Source organism: Cornus florida, unplaced genomic scaffold (genome assembly GCF_030987335.1).
Source record: "Cornus florida cultivar Cherokee Brave unplaced genomic scaffold, ASM3098733v1 CherokeeBrave_3.0.0_Hap2_Chr02, whole genome shotgun sequence".
Taxonomy (NCBI): domain Eukaryota; kingdom Viridiplantae; phylum Streptophyta; class Magnoliopsida; order Cornales; family Cornaceae; genus Cornus; species Cornus florida.
This window is the reverse complement of record NW_026775572.1, coordinates 87,086,405-87,106,204: the sequence shown is the minus strand read 5'-3', so window position 1 is coordinate 87,106,204 and position 19,800 is coordinate 87,086,405. Positions and strand designations below refer to the sequence as shown.

At 36.0% G+C, this 19,800-nt stretch overlaps 1 protein-coding gene across 1 annotated transcript; it reads left to right on the top strand.

Moving 5' to 3' along the window:
* Positions 1-18,397: 18,397 nt before the first annotated feature.
* LOC132296504 (uncharacterized) lies at positions 18,398-18,913 on the top strand. Its single transcript, XM_059794700.1, has one exon. The coding sequence runs from the start codon at positions 18,398-18,400 to the stop codon at positions 18,911-18,913; it is 516 nt and encodes a 171-aa protein (XP_059650683.1).
* Positions 18,914-19,800: the final 887 nt, after the last annotated feature.

The window sequence follows — 19,800 nt, the reverse complement described above, 5'->3', positions numbered from 1 at the left end:
CAACAATTCCATGTTTTTTTAAAATTAAATGATCCACCATCCCACAACAACTTGTCATCTGTAGTTTGGACTTTTGTTGTTTGAAAGAATTCATTCTGCAGAATAGAAAACTGCCACCCTCCATTCATCATCAAACACTGCAACATTGAATCTCTGGGGAATGGCAATCTTCTAGCTAATCTATGGCCAATTTTTTTAGCAATAGTCTGTCCCTCACACCAAGGGTCATGAAATAGATGAAACCCTTGACCAGTACCAATATGAAAGGTGATGTGTTGTAGCATAAAATCTCTAACATCCACAATAGCCTACCAAATTACTGAAGTAGAGGCTTTTGGAACTACGTTCCAATATATGGAATTAGGAGAATATTTTTGTTTAAACAAAGAAACCAAGAGCCTGTCCTTACTAACCAGGAAATTCCAAGCACGAACACATTTGGACACACTTTGAATATCCACCAGTTTCCTAAGGCCAAACCCTCCTTCCTGCTTTATCCTGGTTAAGGTGTCCTGTAATACCCCTAATTTTAAAAGGATAGTCTCGGTATTTATTTATTTATTTTTATTATATTTTTTTTAATTGTTTAATTGATTATTTGACTAATTGTTTATGTGTTTAATTGAATTAAGTGTTACTTGATTAATTGGTTACTTATCTATGTGTTATTTGTATTTTGTCTAAGTGTTATTTGTATTATTTGTTTAATTAGATTGTGTGCTTAAATGATGTATTTGATTAATGTTAATTAATTGTAAATTAAATGTTTTCATTTCTTTTATTATTTTATTTTATTTTTCTTTTATGGTTATGGTTAGTGGTAATTGGCCAACCAATTGGATCCCATGGACTGCTTGGATAGGAGGTTGGATGGGTATGGATAATTATCCATGGATAGTTGTATATGTATATATATAGATATATATGTATATACATATATATAAAAAGGAAAGTAATTTATTAATATTATAGTAACTTTAGTATTAATAAATAATCTGATGTATATATTTTATATATTTATATAATAAGGATATACATATATTTTATACGTAACATGTTTTAAGTTACCTTTTTAATATTATGGTAACTTTAGTATAAATAAATAATCTGATGTATATATTTTATTTATTTAATGAGAATACAGATAGATTATATACTTAACATGTTTTAAGTTACCTTTTAATATTATGGTAACTTTAGTATTACTAAATAATCTAATGTATATATTTTATTTAATTAATAAGGATATACATAGATTATATACGTAACATATTTTAAGTTACCTTTTTAATATTTTCATTTTTTTTTTTTATTTATTAAGTTGACTTGGATTGGGAAAAGGAATAGGGTTATTATTTAGCCTATAAATACACAACTATAGGTTGAAAAAGGAGTGAAAATATATCACGTAATATATTCTAGAGAGAGAGTTAGAGAGAGAAGGAGAAAGAGGGAGGAAGGAGGAGAAAACCCTTTAGAGAGAAGATCAAGGAAGAAGAAGTTTAACTTTCAATCCGAAAGTTTAAGGCAAGTTCTTCTTCTATCTCTTTCCCTTTGATTCGTGTTTCTGTACATGCCTAGGAAATTCCAGGATTTACTAAACACATAAAATTAAATAATTATGCATGTTTAATTAGATTAAAGTATAGGTTTTTGTGAAATTGGGTCATATCTGTTCTTGTGTTATAAATTAAGAAATGCATGATTTTGATTTGATTTCTGGTGTGAATTTTTATATGTTTGAATTATGTATTTTTCATATATGTGGAATGATGGAACGTAGAAACATGCCTAGGATTCCTGAACATTAAATAGGGACTAAGTTTGGGTTTAAATAAATTTAAATACACTCAATCATAACGATGCTTGCTATTTAAATGTTTACACAAACGAATGGATTTAATCTTTTAAAATGCTTTAGCAATTGAGAATAAATGTGTAGGATGAATTGGATATGGAGAATGCTTATTTGACGATATAATAAAATATCATCATGTATAAGATTCAGTTTGTGTAGGACATATGATATATGAGCTTAAATAAATAATAAGTCATTCATATTCTGTGATAACTTGATATCATATTATCATAGTTATTTCTGGAATGTTTGATGTATTTCTTTAATTATTACATCAATTGTTGGATTGTGTGGTTTAATGCACTGGTATGGGACGGTGGCATTCTAGGGATGGATTAACTTATCAGTTAAGTCCTACCTATTTTATATAAGGGAATGGATTAACTAAAATGTTAAGTCCTACTTATATTTAAGTCAGGTCAGCTGAACAAGTTGAATGACTTATGGAGGATTAATTTATTATATAAGGGAATGGATTAACTAAAATGTTAAGTCCTACTTATATTCAAGTCAGGTCAGCTGAACAAGTTGAATGACTTATGGAGGATTAATTTATGCTGGATAGGATGGTTACTAGATTTTATATATATAAATATGGTGCCATGATATGAGCTTGAGTCTCAGGATCAATGGTTAGGGCGCGTATATCGCCAGGGATGTGTAGCTAGATATAGTGTAGTTGTGTACCCTGGTAGGTCTAGGTACTCATGCCCACTATATGTGCGTTTTGCATGTTGCCTACTATTCAGGTTGAGACAACCCTATAGTCTAGTGAGGTTCCTTTAGTGTGTATATATATATATACGGACTATTAGTTACTGTTGGATTGACTAGGATGTATACGTATATCGGATCTCTGCTTGGACTATAGTAGAGTAGAACTTGTTTGTGGGCCTGACCCACCATTATTTTTCAGGTGTTCGTCACGAGTAGAGGTTGTTCGTGCTGAGCGGGGATCAGTCTACTTCATTCTTCCGATGCTACATAGGAGTTCCTTTATGATTCAGTTTCCTGTTTTAGATTACTGTCATTTGTTTAGTTTGGATTTTCTAGGGGTCCACACAGTATGGATTCCCGAGTTGTTTTTTTGAGGATCAGTTGTATCAGAAGAGTTTATTAATTAATGGAAATATATTATGAGGTTAGATTATCATTTTAGTTTTTTGTCAGCATTTTATTTATTCTTCTTTATTCTTTTGTACTCTGTGTTCGTTTATTATCAATTTGTTTTGATATCCTCGGGTATTCGGGCGTGGGCCTGGCCAACCCGCATTCGGAAATTCGGGGGTATCACAGTTGGTATCAGAGCACTCCAGGTTCAAGTGTCCTTAGGAGTGTCTTTCGTTATGTGACTTCCGCGTTGCGTCTCTTAAAACTTAGAGCTCATATTAGGATTCGTTGTACTCTATTTACGGTTCGTTAGGAGGAGCTGATGTCAATTAGATTCTGTAGTTACAGAATGGTTGGCATTAGGAGGAGGATTGGGTTCAAGGCGAAAGCAATAAAAACCCAAAGAAGTAAAAGAGTAAGTTATCGATTTCATTGCCCGAAAGCAGAGTTAAGGATTGACGGTTTAGGTTCGTTTGGCGTTACTTTAAAAGTATAAGCCAAGGAATGATTTAGGTGTACGTGATAGGTCACCGCATATCGGAACCAACACGACTTCAGTTGATCTCAAAAAGGAGACAAGCGAAGAGTAGGAGCCGAAGAGGATCCTAATGGAGGAGATTTATGTGCATTCAGTAGAGAGGGTACTAAATCTTGAAGATGGATGATCGCACGAGGTGATCTGAATTACTAATAGTATAGCGAATGTTATTAGTAGAATTAGGGTTGATCAATCTACAAATAATTAAGCTTTCTTATCATCTCTAAAAGAGGTATATAAGAAGTATTGTTCAGGAGTTTGGGGATCGGATGTTTTCTTATCAGAACGAAATACATAATTTTTAAATCACATACAAAAAGGCATATGGATTATGTTGTGACGTTTTAATTCACTTTATAAAGCCAAGTTAGATAGTTTACATTCCGTGTATAGGGAGGATGAGGGTTAAGCCCTTAGTATTTGCTTAGACTAACAAATGGTGCTTTTAAGCTATGTTTTAAAGGATATGTTTCGAGGTTGAATGATTATTTACAAAACTATAAAAGGAAATTTTGAAACAATCTAGTAAGGTTGATTTCAAAGGAGACTTTCTTTTCTAGAAAGAACGATGTCCTAAGTAGGAGTATATTTTGTTCTGTTGTGTCTATCATACGTGCTTTATGTTATTATTTTTATTTATTTATTTATTTATTTATTTATTTATTTATTTATTTTTTTTTTTTTTTGTTAATTACTCGGGATTTGGTATGTGGTTTAGTTGGGGACATAAGTGTGTGATCAATCAATTATTGTTTTAATAACATGGAGTCATAGCGCTATTTACGCTAAATTTGTGAGCATACGGTCATAGGATTTGGTAGATACACATAAATCTAACCAATCTATTGGACCTGGACATGTGTCATTATGGTGCGTTTTGGGATGGGATAATTAAACCATCACTACGAGTCAAACAATCTAGAACGATTAATTTGATATACTTTACGTTAGGTGTGGATTCGTATCATATTACAACGCCATGATATTGGTGATTGTTAATGTTTCGGTATGCGTGAGGTAGTGGTAAATAAAGATCAGTAAAACACCATGATGATATATCAGAGGTGCTGGATTTGCTGAACATCTTCTTGAAAATTTTAGAAGTTGTTACCAAGTCGGAAGGAGGATTTAGTACTGGATTAAGTACTTATTGGAATGACACCGAGTGAGGATAGGAGACTGAATAAATATTCAGCACTAAATTCTTAATCAAGAATTTATTCAAGAGGGTGTGTCATTAGGAAGAATTTACCGGTGTTGCACATGGAAGAGGAAGCTAAGTATTTTTATTTCCATAAATAATATAGAATTATTTTTTTAGTCACAATTTGCAACAAATAGTTGTTGCAAGGAAATTGATGACTTATGTGGAGGATGGAAAGATTTCATATTCTTTTGAAGTTAGACAAAGAAGTTGGATTGACACTAACTTGTCTTAAAGAAGCAGGGTGTGTCAAAGATAAGATGGTAAGACCAAACACCTATATAAAGATGAGGTGCATGGTATGTATGGAAATGTCATAATTTGTTGACTTTTGTTGAGTTAAAATCATAGTTGACTATTGATAAATGGAATTACCGATTGACTTTCAATATCGGTAAGTTTATCACAGATTAGTAGTGGATAGATTTAGTTGCAAAATTCACTTTTGAAGATGCTCCAATTTAAACAATGGGTACAGACGAAAACTGGTGGTACCGGATTAACAGTACTTTCTACAGACAGATTGGATGGAGGATGCAAAGACTAAGTTTCACAACTCTTAGTTCTTTATTTATCCTAGTGGAAATATGATACTTCAAGGTATGAAGCAGACGTTTGGAGGACAGGCAGGAGGGGGGACATAGTGATTTTGTCTCCCATTGTAATTTTTATTAGATAGTCGAGATGAACCATTAGAGATCACTAGATCATTTACAGCTATTCCCTATATTGAAGTGGAAATGAGATAGCATTTTCCACGGATTTAGTTGAGGGATTGCTGACTTCGCACAAGGGTCATGATTCTGGATGGGATATTGGTTGACTGATAAGTTAGGTCAGCTTAGTTCTTGTCTATTTCGAATTGGTAGGACTTTAGTTCATACGAATAAAATGGATCACGAGATGGTTTAGATAGATAGAAGTGGTAATTCACACTTTATATAAAGTTCCGTCTAGTAGAAACAATTATGGAAGTGGATGCTCTCAACAACCGATAAGATATTTAAATCTTTCGGTTAGTTGATGAGTTATCAGTTGAATTTATAACATGTGTAATAATAACACTTGTTATTACCAAGATAATTTAGGAGGTCAACTTTGAATATCGGAGCTAACCCTCGAGGACATAAATTTGAGTGATGCTTATTTTAGAACTTCATAGTAGTTTTATAGTTCAGTGATAGTGGTGTTATAGCATGTGGATGTCCATATTAGTGGATGCAAAGTGCTATTTCGAATGAGCTTTATGAAGATTTTAGAGTAGCAGCTCTACTTCATAACTATAGACGGGGGAATTAATCGAGAGATTAAATTAGACCATAAAGGATATGTTTGAGGCGTATATCCTAGATTTTCATGGACTGTTGGAAGAATTTACTTCACTTGTCGGAATTTTGTCTGTGATATTGTTGGCACAAGGAGGTTAGTGTGACAACTTTGGAGGTTTTGTATCTTTCACAATGCATACCTCTCATTTGTTGGTTGGAAATGGAAGTAAGGGTTGTACAATTAGACCTTGACTTCATTTAAAAATATGTCGGAAATAGATACTTCCCTTTATATTGAACTGCGCGCGGTTGGGAAGCAACAGTAGGATGTTGTAAATAGTTGAACTCGTATATTAGAGTTTTTCTATCAGGGAGTAGTTTGCTCGTTCTGTTTTCTATGTAGGAAGAAAGACGATTTTTGGAGAAATGTCAATTTTACTTATTACATTGACTTTTACACGATTGTGTTTCGCAATTGAGGCAGTCACCTCTGAATTAGCGTTACCAAATTATTAGCGCTGGGTGCATAGGAGTTTGTGCGTATATTCTATGGCACTTGGAGGTATGTAGATCATTCCCTTGTCGACATAGGAGGATTACGTTGTTATTTGATACGACCTACACATTGTATGATTATTGTGTTTCTTAAAATATAGGAACTCTGTATACCACTGGGTATATTAGAGTTAAGTGGAGCCCTTATAGTGAGGTTGCGTCTATTTGGGAATATGATGATGTTTTTCGCTCACAGTTTCCAAGCATAATAGAAGAAAGTAAGGGCGAATTCCGAGGACGGAATTCCTTTTATTAGGGGGGAAGAATGTAATACCCCTAATTTTAAAAGGATAGTCTCGGTATTTATTTATTTATTTTTATTATATTTTTTTTAATTGTTTAATTGATTATTTGACTAATTGTTTATGTGTTTAATTGAATTAAGTGTTACTTGATTAATTGGTTACTTATCTATGTGTTATTTGTATTTTGTCTAAGTGTTATTTGTATTATTTGTTTAATTAGATTGTGTGCTTAAATGATGTATTTGATTAATGTTAATTAATTGTAAATTAAATGTTTTCATTTCTTTTATTATTTTATTTTATTTTTCTTTTATGGTTATGGTTAGTGGTAATTGGCCAACCAATTGGATCCCATGGACTGCTTGGATAGGAGGTTGGATGGGTATGGATAATTATCCATGGATAGTTGTATATGTATATATATAGATATATATGTATATACATATATATAAAAAGGAAAGTAATTTATTAATATTATAGTAACTTTAGTATTAATAAATAATCTGATGTATATATTTTATATATTTATATAATAAGGATATACATATATTTTATACGTAACATGTTTTAAGTTACCTTTTTAATATTATGGTAACTTTAGTATAAATAAATAATCTGATGTATATATTTTATTTATTTAATGAGAATACAGATAGATTATATACTTAACATGTTTTAAGTTACCTTTTAATATTATGGTAACTTTAGTATTACTAAATAATCTAATGTATATATTTTATTTAATTAATAAGGATATACATAGATTATATACGTAACATATTTTAAGTTACCTTTTTAATATTTTCATTTTTATTTTTTTTTTTATTAAGTTGACTTGGATTGGGAAAAGGAATAGGGTTATTATTTAGCCTATAAATACACAACTATAGGTTGAAAAAGGAGTGAAAATATATCACGTAATATATTCTAGAGAGAGAGTTAGAGAGAGAAGGAGAAAGAGGGAGGAAGGAGGAGAAAACCCTTTAGAGAGAAGATCAAGGAAGAAGAAGTTTAACTTTCAATCCGAAAGTTTAAGGCAAGTTCTTCTTCTATCTCTTTCCCTTTGATTCGTGTTTCTGTACATGCCTAGGAAATTCCAGGATTTACTAAACACATAAAATTAAATAATTATGCATGTTTAATTAGATTAAAGTATAGGTTTTTGTGAAATTGGGTCATATCTGTTCTTGTGTTATAAATTAAGAAATGCATGATTTTGATTTGATTTCTGGTGTGAATTTTTATATGTTTGAATTATGTATTTTTCATATATGTGGAATGATGGAACGTAGAAACATGCCTAGGATTCCTGAACATTAAATAGGGACTAAGTTTGGGTTTAAATAAATTTAAATACACTCAATCATAACGATGCTTGCTATTTAAATGTTTACACAAACGAATGGATTTAATCTTTTAAAATGCTTTAGCAATTGAGAATAAATGTGTAGGATGAATTGGATATGGAGAATGCTTATTTGACGATATAATAAAATATCATCATGTATAAGATTCAGTTTGTGTAGGACATATGATATATGAGCTTAAATAAATAATAAGTCATTCATATTCTGTGATAACTTGATATCATATTATCATAGTTATTTCTGGAATGTTTGATGTATTTCTTTAATTATTACATCAATTGTTGGATTGTGTGGTTTAATGCACTGGTATGGGACGGTGGCATTCTAGGGATGGATTAACTTATCAGTTAAGTCCTACCTATTTTATATAAGGGAATGGATTAACTAAAATGTTAAGTCCTACTTATATTTAAGTCAGGTCAGCTGAACAAGTTGAATGACTTATGGAGGATTAATTTATTATATAAGGGAATGGATTAACTAAAATGTTAAGTCCTACTTATATTCAAGTCAGGTCAGCTGAACAAGTTGAATGACTTATGGAGGATTAATTTATGCTGGATAGGATGGTTACTAGATTTTATATATATAAATATGGTGCCATGATATGAGCTTGAGTCTCAGGATCAATGGTTAGGGCGCGTATATCGCCAGGGATGTGTAGCTAGATATAGTGTAGTTGTGTACCCTGGTAGGTCTAGGTACTCATGCCCACTATATGTGCGTTTTGCATGTTGCCTACTATTCAGGTTGAGACAACCCTATAGTCTAGTGAGGTTCCTTTAGTGTGTATATATATATATACGGACTATTAGTTACTGTTGGATTGACTAGGATGTATACGTATATCGGATCTCTGCTTGGACTGTAGTAGAGTAGAACTTGTTTGTGGGCCTGACCCACCATTATTTTTCAGGTGTTCGTCACGAGTAGAGGTTGTTCGTGCTGAGCGGGGATCAGTCTACTTCATTCTTCCGATGCTACATAGGAGTTCCTTTATGATTCAGTTTCCTGTTTTAGATTACTGTCATTTGTTTAGTTTGGATTTTCTAGGGGTCCACACAGTATGGATTCCCGAGTTGTTTTTTTGAGGATCAGTTGTATCAGAAGAGTTTATTAATTAATGGAAATATATTATGAGGTTAGATTATCATTTTAGTTTTTTGTCAGCATTTTATTTATTCTTCTTTATTCTTTTGTACTCTGTGTTCGTTTATTATCAATTTGTTTTGATATCCTCGGGTATTCGGGCGTGGGCCTGGCCAACCCGCATTCGGAAATTCGGGGGTATCACATGTCCCAATTCAGCAAATGCCTTTTACTAACATGGTCCTTACTACCCCAAAGAAAGTCCCTACACATCTTCTGGATTTGATTTGTAACAGCCACATGGACAGAATATAAACTACGCCAATATAGGAAAATAGGATTCACCACAGTTTTGAGAAGTACCAGTTTACCTGCTTGAGAAAGCAGTTTGGTGTTCCAGTGTGTGATCTTCTTTGTAACTTTATCAATCAAATCTTTACACTGCGAGCTTTTCAAACCAGTAGGAGATAGTGGAAGACCAAGATATTTTATGGGAAACTTCTCCTCTGTGCATTTAAGCAACCCCAAAATATTATGTTTCCTTCGGGCAGCTCTAGAAAATAACACACTACTTTTCTGGGGATTCACTTGGAGGCCTGTCAGGACTTCAAAGTCTTTGAAAATGGAAGCTAAAGCTCTGGCATTGTGAGTTGAAGCTTTGCATGCCACCATAAGGTCATCTGCAAAGAAAATGTGACATAAATAAGAGTGAATTCTTCTAGAAGAATGAAGTACCGTAAGTTCATGTCTGTCCACTGCCTCATTGATAGTTTGGGATAATTGATCTGTTACCAAAGTAAAGAGAAGAGGAGATAAGGGGCATCCCTATATCAACCCTCTACCAGGCTGAATGTAACCTGCTGGAGTACCATTCACTAGAACATAATATCTTGTAGATTGAAGAATAGAGGATATCCAAGAGATCTACTGATCACTAAAACCATATCCTTTTAGAGCCTTAAGCAAGAATTCCCATCAGACTGAGTCATAGGCTTTTTAATTTCCACCTTCAAGGCCATGGAAGGATGTCTAGGATGAGAGAAGCCTCTAACCAGCTCATGAGCCATTATCAGAGCATCCTATATTTTTCTTCCTCTATCACCAAAACCACATTGTTCTATCCCTATCAGAGTGGGAAGAATAGTAGCAAGTCTCTTGGCCAACAATTTGGTGATGATTTTGTAGACCAGATTGGTCTATACTCACTAAGCTTCATTGCACTCCCCACCTTAGGCAGTGGAGTAATGAAAGAACTACTCACTCCCACTGGTAATTTGCTGGTCTGAAAGAAGTATTGAACTGCAGAAACCACATCCTTATCAATCACAGTCTAATAAGTTTGAAAAATCTAGCTGGGAAACCATCTGGTTTTGGAGATTTATCTAGGTGAAAGTTCATTACCACAACTTTTATTTTGTCATAGGAGAATGCATCATCCATGCAAGACATCTCTTCACTGCTTAAAGATTTCCTTGGGACAATATCAGCCTGGCACAACCTGGTTTCTTGGAGAAGAGTTGTTGGTAAAACTGGACAAATCTTTCTCTAATATCACCAATATCAGTAGTCATCACTCCATCCTCACCTTCAATTTTAGTAATAGCATTAAAATGTCTATGCTGCTTCATTTTGTGATTAAAAAAAAATAAAAAATCAGAGCACTTGTCAATATCAGATAACCATAGTACCCTTAACTTCTGAGCAATTAAAATATCTTGATCAATAACAGCTGCCTCATAATCCTCTCTAGCTTTTTGTTCAAGAGTATAGATAGAATCAGATGGATCAATCAGCAAGTTTTGTCGCTGGTCCTCAAGATTTTGTTTAATTAGTCAGTAGCACTTTGTATTCAATACTTCCATACACATTCTTGTTCCAATCTTTGATATTTGCCTTAACATTCCTGAGTTTCTTTTGAAGTGTATGCATAGGAGAGCCAGACACTTCCATTTCCCAAGCTTGTTTAACTAAAGGTAAAACAATACCCTGCAGACACCACACCTTTAACATCTTGAATGGTTTAGTACCATCTGCAATTTTTTTTGAAATTTGAACTAAAATCCTATAATGATCATAACATTTTGCAGTAGGGTAAGAGACCTTTGTCCGTGGTAGTCTGTCTAGCCACTTATCATTGACAAATACCCTATCCAGCTTCACAAAAATTCTTCTATGAGTGCTTTGTCTGTTACACCAAGTCCAATCACCATTTGTAGCAAAGACCTTAAAAAGACCCACATTTTGTAAGCGCGCAATTGTTGAAGTCAGTGAGTATCCTTTGTGGAACCCGACCTCCTTTTTTATCCCAAAAAAACCTGATTGCATTCCAATCCCCTAAGGCAATCCAAAGTCCAGCAGTGAGGGTTGAATATTGAACCAAGGACTTCCAAAGAACACGTCTCTCCTTGATTGTATTTGCTGCATAAATTGGAGAATAGAAAAAACATTACCAGTTTGAATTACCCTCACCTCCAAAAGAATACACTGATCTTGCATATCCTTAACAGAAACTAGAAAAACCCTAGGGTTCCATCTAACCCAAATTCGACCTAGGGCATGACAGTAATAATTATTGATCTAAGACCAATCAAACATAACCTTCTTAGAAATATTCTCAAACAAACTCTTGTTTACTTTGGTTTCAAGTAAACAAGAGAACTGAGAGGAATTAGAAGTAAGCCAATCTTTAACTTCTTTCTGTCTTCTAGGCTTATTCAGGCCTCTCACATTCCATGAATATATCATTGAGAAGAGGACAATAGAGGCAATCCCCCTGTGTGACTTCTAGTTTTCCTATCTGTACCTGCCACAATAGTTTTATTTTTAACCTTCTTTCCAGGATCAATTTGGTTAGCCCCTGTAGACTTATTGTGCTCTGCTTGTTTCTTCCCATCTAAGCCTTTTCTCTACTCTCAAAACCCAACACTGCAACACCATCTTATGCTTCAGTTACATCCGTCATATGTTGAGAAGTCTTAGCGATAGGAACATCCCTTTGAAAATTAGAACCAGTAAAGGGCACTAAGGCTAAAAAATCATCCTTTGTAGTAATACGGAGGGTGTCCATAGTAACATCAACTAGATTATGTACTTCAGCTATCTCCTCCACTGAGGATGACTTAGTTTTATCCTCTGTCGGAACAACTATTGCATTCTTAATGCGTGTATCATTATCAAGAACTGCAAAGGAATTAAAAACCATTAAATTGTTGACACCCATTTTGGTATTTGGTGGTATTTGGGCCGTGGATGACATTTGGGTTGTAGGCCCATTTTAATATCTGGCCGTAGAGGATATTTGGGTTATGGACTTATGATTGGGCTGAAGATGGTTTGGATTAGCAATTTAATTGGGATGAAATTCATTAGTATTATACATGTACATGGACCATAGAGCAAAACTACATGCGACATGGCAAGGGCGTGGATTGTGAGAAGAGATTCGGCTGGGTATATGGAGTATTGGGCCGATTACATGGTTGGGCTTGTGACTGGGGGAAGTGTTGATAACTCCACAAGGAATTTAAATTGCATGCAAAGATTTATTTTGAAGGAAAAGATAGATAGAGTTTGTTTTATCTTTCAGTTGGGTATAGTTAAACATTAAGGTTATCCGTATTTTAATTTAATTTGAATTGTCATATAGTTATGATTAGAGTTTTACTATAAGTAGAATGCTTGGTTTTTTTGAATTTGTTTTGCTAATTATCTATAAATAAACAATGAGGCATGCTGTACTAGAGGTTCAGCACCCTCAGAATCTTTAATTTATTTGTTTGCTTTATCAAGCTCTTTCCCAAAATAGCATCCTTACTATTTCTCTCTCTCCCTATCTCTTTTATTCCCTCTCAATCTCTCTCCCTCTCAATCTCTATCTCTATCTCTCTCTCTATCCTTACTATATCTATTTCTCTCCCTTTTCTATTCTCCTTTCTATATCTGTTTTCCTCCCCTTTTATTCTCTTGATAGTTACTATAATTTATTCATTGAAAAGTCCTTTTAACTAAGGCAATTAGAACTCATTAAAGAGTATTTTTGTTCTCTTTCTCCTATAATCGCCTGTTAGTCAACTTCTCAAAGAGACTGCAAGTTGACTATCCACAATTAAACCATATAGTTGGTTTTGGCATGCCCGTTTTCCATCAATTTAAGATCGGCTACAGTCGGCTGATTTTAGCATTAACATTTTTGGCACGCCCGGTGAAACCCATCAGGTGAGTAAATTATAGTAAATATGCCTCCCAAGCTAAGAGGTTCGAAAGGTGTGACTACAAGTGACAATATTGGCGAAGAGAACCAGTTACTCGGCATAGGAGATGATGCCGATTCATCAGTTCCATCCGATACTCCTTTAGGTCGGGTATTGGAATCAATTATGCAGAAAATGGATGCCTAACAGGCTCAGATCGGCGAGGTAAGATCCCAAATGGGAGAATCAAATCAAGTGTTGGTCTCTCAAATACATGAGATGAGGTCAATGACCAAGGAGTTAAATCAAATGATGTATGCTCAAATGGAGAAGATGAGTCAGAAGCTTGAGACCAGCATATCGGCTAACTAGAATCGACATGACCAAGCCGAAGCGTCTCATGCCAATGAATCCATATTTCAGCGTATGTCGGCACCATTGATACATATAACCCAAGGGCCTCGAACAGCATCAACAGGTATCATACCACTAAGCACAGCACTTAGTACCACAATCGGCAATGTGCCAAATCCTACTCTCGGCATGCCGATTGGTAATCCACCAATATTATCAGATCCGCCGGCAATAACTACAGTGCCAATGTATCAGCCACCAGTGAATAATCAACATGTGCAACGTCCATATGTGCAACCGATTCCTCCGGTGAGAGATCAGCAAGAAGTGCTGGGTAACCAAAACCCAGGAAGGGCTAATTTGTTGATCCCTCTAGCGGCTGCCGGGGGGCAAGTAGATGCCGATCCACAGAGAGAGTGGGTTAATCCATTCGTTCCGCGACACCTAAATGATCCTCTAGGAAGAAATGCGAGGATCGATAGGGCTCAGATTTTGGCTTTAATACAGGCTGAAGTGGCACGCCAACTTGCTCGGCCAGTATATAGAAAGCCTTATCTTGATCATGTTGATGCCCATGAGTTACCTAGAAATTATCAGTATCCCGATTTTTCTATGTACTGTGGTGAAGAGAATTTTTCTATGGTACAGCACATTGCAAGGTTCACAGCACAATGTGGTGAAGCAGGTCCTAATCTTTGGTTGAGGATGAGGTTATTCTCTAGCTCTCTTGCTGGGGCGGCATTTGAATGGTATAGTAATTTACCAGCAAATTCTATCCAGACATGGGATGAAATGGAAGAAGCTTTTCAAACTCAATTTTACCGAACAGAGATAGAAGCTACACTGGCAGACATATCTCGATTATCTCAGTTGCCGAGTGAATCGGTTGAAACTTTTGTTGCCAGGTTCAGAAAAGCTAAACTCAAATGCCGAGTAAGTTTGCCAGAACCAGAGTATATCAAGTTGGCATTAAATGGTTTAGACATTGAACGTCACAAGAGGTTTGATGGGGTCGAGTTTCAAGATCTCTTCGATTTAGCGGACAGGGCTTCTCGGTATAAGGAGATACTTAAAGAAGAAAAAGAGAGGAAGAATTCTTCTAAGGGTACCTATTATAAAGACCTTAATTATGAGGTATTCTCGGCAGAAGTTGGAGATGAATTAGAAGTTGACGTTGCAGAGGTCAATATCAAGAAGCAATAAATCTGTGAGGCGTTGGTTAAACCTAAGCTGACAACGGGGGGCAATGCAACATCAATATCAACATCTGCAGCAAGGAAAGGAGCTGCCGATACCGGGAAAAGCTATTATTTTGATTTGTCAAAAACAGATCAAATCTTTGATCACTTGATGGTCGATAGAATGATATCTTTGCCTAAGGGGCATAAGATTCCATCGGCAAGTGACCTGAAAGGGAAAGAGTACTGTAAGTATCATAACTCTTGGAACCATGCTACTAATGATTGTACTATTCTACGAGGTGTATTGCAAAAAGTTATTAACGAAGGTACTCTAAAATTCCCGGAGAAAACTATAGAGACTATGAAAGTAAATACCAATCCATTCCCTACAATTACATCAACAAATGTGATAAGCTTAGCCAAGCGAGGAAATCGGCAAGAGGCTAAGAAGATATTAGGTGAGTTCCTTTCATCAAGTGTGACACCTGAAAAAATGGCAGAATTGTAGAGACAATTAAGGGAGGCTTAATTGGCCTTGATCGACCATGGCTGTTGCCCAAATTGCAAGGGAAAGCAGAAATCGAAGGAAAGAAAGCCAGTTGAGGTTCAGCCAAAGAAGAAAGGAATTCTTGAGAGGCTTGCTTTCCCAATTAAGCCTCGGGAAGAGCCTTGGCAGGATAAGCTCAGCAGCAGTCATTTGAAGGCGGGAAAGCAAAAATCGGTAAGTATACATATCTAGCCGATTCCATCACCAAAATCGGCATCCCAGTTTTAAAAGGCGGTCGCCAGTTCAGTCAGAAATTTGGGTACAAAAGGGAGCCGATGTGCGAACTGTGAAACCAAGGATAGACTCAGCAGAAGATAGATGGACTCGAGTCAATCACCCAAAATTCCCTAAAGTTCAACAATATCAGAATGAAGGCCTTACTCGATCTCAGAAACGCAGGGAACAGAGGTGAAGAGCTGAGGAAAAAAGGAAAGCTGAAGAGGTAAGCAAAGAAGAGTCAGCTGAGGAAGTCAGTATTCCAGATAAAGATCAATTGGATAAGGTAGAGGAGCATCAGCCGACATAGCCCAGACACAAAAATGAGTTCAGAATTCAGTTTGGCAGTTTCCTAGATGAAATGTCATATAATATGGCGTTTGTATTACCAGCAATGTTCCAGGCCCCATCGGCATCAAATGCAAGTACCGAAAATAAGAAAGAAACATAAGATGATGGGACCAAAGAGAAAAGAACTCAGCCGAGTAAGAATTTATCGATTCTTTCTTTAGAATTGGCAGAAAAGGTAGTCTTTGAGAAACCTTTGTTAGCAATGACTCAGCAACTAAAGCCTTTGTATGTCAAGGTATGGGTAGAAGGCCAACCTATTAACCGAGTTTTAGTTGACAATGGCTCGGTTCTGAATGTTATTCTAGCTAATACTCTGAAGAAACTCGGTAAGAGTATGGAAGATGTTATTCCCACTAATGTAGCAATTTGTGGGTTTAATGGAGGTTCTACTAGCACAAAAGGAATTCTTCCTTTGGAGGTTGAAGTTGGAGGAAGAACATCTTTTGCGGTATTTTTTATTATTGAGTCCACGGCTTCATATAATTTGTTATTAGGCCGTGACTAGATTCATCCAAATATGTGTATTCCATCATTATTACACCAGATGTTGATTTTTTGGGATGGAGATAAGGTGAAAATAGTGAATGCCGATGATAAGCTATTTGTGGCAAAAGTTTACTTGGCAGATGTTGTTTTGTATGATGAAGAATGTGTTCCTATTCGATTTATGGGAACAGGAGCCGATGGAAGACCTACATCGGCAACCATGAGAAGAAGTCTTGCCGATCGTGAAATCGGCGAGTTGCAGTAGGAGAATTCTAGGCCGAAGGTAGAACTCCCTCAGCTTACGATAATTGAAGAAGAAGTTATTAATGGAAGCGAAACTTGAAAGAGAAGCAACTCAGCAGCAGGCCTTTAGGGCCGCTTGCATTAGGTTATAAGCATACATAGCCGAAAGATGATTGGAAAAGGAAGCAAAAATAGAGCCAGGACCATCGGCTAATTTTGCTGAAGTTGATCAAATCGATAATGAAAAGTTAGATGTCATTTAGTTGGAAGACTTGGGATTGGCACTAGCTAAGCTTGATGATCTTAAAGCAGAAACTCAAGATCCATTAAAGGAGGTGAATTTAGGCATTGATGCAAAGCCTAGACCAACCTACATTAGTGCACTGTTAGAACCAGAATTACAAGCCGAGGTTATCGGCATGTTAAAAGAATACAGTGACTGTTTTGCTTGGAATTATGAGGAAATACCGGGTTTATCCAGAGATCTGTTAGAACATCGGTTGCCCATTAAAGATGGCTACAAGCCATATAAACAGCCACCTTGTTGAATGTCTCAAGAGGTAGTAGATAAAGTCAAGATGGAAATCGAACGATTGTTGGATGCCGGTTTCATTCGAATTACAAGGTATGTTGAGTGACTATCAAATGTAGTTCCTGTTATTAAGAAAAATGGCAAATTACGAGTGTGTGTTAATTTCCGAAACATAAACTTGGCAACCCCAAAAGATGAGTATCCAATGCGGATAGCCGATTAATTGATTGATGCGGCTGCCAAGCATGAAATCATGTCTTTTATGGATGGACACTCAGGCTATAATCAAATTTATATAGCTGAGGAGGATATCCCAAAGACAACTTTTAGGTGTCCCGGATCGATTGGAACTTTTGAGTGGGTGGTAATGCCTTTTGGTTTAAAGAATGCTGGTACTACATATCAGCGAGCTTTGAATTCTATCTTTCATGATATGCTCGACAAGTTTATGGAGGTGTATATTGATGATGTGGTAGTGAAATCAGTAACGAAAAAGGAGCACTTGGTTCATTTCAAAGCATCCTTTGAGAGGATGAGGGCTCACAAGTTAAAGATGAATCCAATAAAGTGTGCCTTTGGAATATCGGCAGGAAACTTTTTGGGTTTCTTGGTTCATCAAAGGGGTATAGAGATCGATAGGAATAAAGCTAAGGTAATTATTAATGTTAGTGCGCCGAGAAGTAAGAAATAGTTGCAGAGGTTACTTGGGCAAGTTAACTATTTTAGGCGATTTATTACCAATACAGCTGGTACGTTACATGTATTTTCTCCGCTTCTGAAGTTGAAGCCGGTAGAAGAATTCAAATGGGATGATACACATCAAAGGGCATTTGAGCAGATCAAGAAGTACTTGTCAAGTCCTCCTGTCATGATGCCGCCGAGGAAGAAATGGCCGATGAAGTTATATTTATCGGTTGCTGAAGAATCCATTGGAGCTATGCTGGCATAAGAGAACGAAGCAGGAAGTGAACAAGCAATATATTATCTCAGCCAAGTTTTAACTCCAGTCGAGTGTAGATATATGCCGATTGAGAAATTATGTTTGGCTTTGTATTTTACAGCAATGAAATTAAGAGTCTATATGTTAGTTTTGGTTTATATTGTTTGTCAAACAGATCTTATAAAGTATATGTTATCAAGGCCATTAATCACAGGCAGAATCGGCAAGTGGGCTTTGGCACTAATGGAGTTCAACTTTGCATATGTTCCACAAAAGGCGATTAAGGGGAAAGCATTGGCAGATTTTCTTGCCGATCATCCCTCGCCTGAAATTGAGTCACAAGTGTTTGATGAGCTTGACTCGGCAGCCATATTCATGACCTCTTGGACTTTAATGTTCGATGGGTCAAGCACCAGCGAAGGCTCAGGAGCTGGTATAGTGATAATATCCCCAACAGGGAACCAAATTTCGTTTTCCTTTTTTTTGGATTTTAGGTGCTCAAATAATCAAGCCGAGTATGAAGCATTGATTACCGGCTTGGAAAATCTGCTAGAAATGGCAGTCAAAGATGTCCACATTGTGGGGGATTCAAGTTTGGTGATTAATCAAATCTCGGAAGACTTTAGATGCTTGAATTAGCAATTAAGGCCATTTCATTCATTGGCAACCCAATTGGTTAACCAATTTCACAATGTGACTTTGGAATACAGACCAGGGGTCATCAATAAAATAGTTAATGATTTAACATAGACTACTTCAGGAACAAGGGTGCCGAGTGGTATGAAGGAAAGAATAATGAAAATCACACGCCGATCTCTTCCATCGGCTGAAACAAGAAATCAAATTATAGAAGAAGTCTTTGCCACTGATGTTGCCGAGTTAGATGATGATGATTGGCGAATCCCTTACATCTTGTTCTTGCAGCATCCAACTCCAGAAGCCGATCGAAGAATAAAAAGGAGTGTAGTCGATTATGTACTTATGGATGGAGATCTTTATAGAAGATCGGCTGATGATGGTTTACTAATTCAATGCACTAGCAAGTTTGAAGGTTTAAAGATTATGGTAGATGTACATGAAGGGATATGTGAAGCTAACCAAGATGGCATAAAAATGAGGTGGTTGATACGCCAATATGGATATTATTGGCCTGGAATGAGAAAAGACTGTCTGACCTATGCAAAGGGTTGTACAGATTGTCAAAAGCATGGCCCAATGCAGTAGGTTCTAGCAATAGAGATGCAGTTATTAGTCAAACCATGGCATTTAAGAGGTTGGGCTATGGACTTGATTTGCAAGATTAATCCTCCTTCATCAAAGGGTCATCATTGGATTATTTTAGTTACTGATTATTTTACCAAATTGGTAGAGGCTGAGGAATATGCCTCGGTAACTTACAACACTCTGATACAATTTTTGGAGCGACACATCTTTCACTGATTTAGTTTACCAGAAATAATTGTTGCCAATAATGGGTCTATGTTTCGAGCAGGAGAAATGTTACAACTCAGTCGCGATATGCAAGT

Coding starts and splice junctions, on each gene's coding strand:
- LOC132296504 (XM_059794700.1), top strand. CDS start 18,398: ATGAAATTAAGAGTCTATATGTTAGTTTTGGTTTATATTGTTTGTCAA.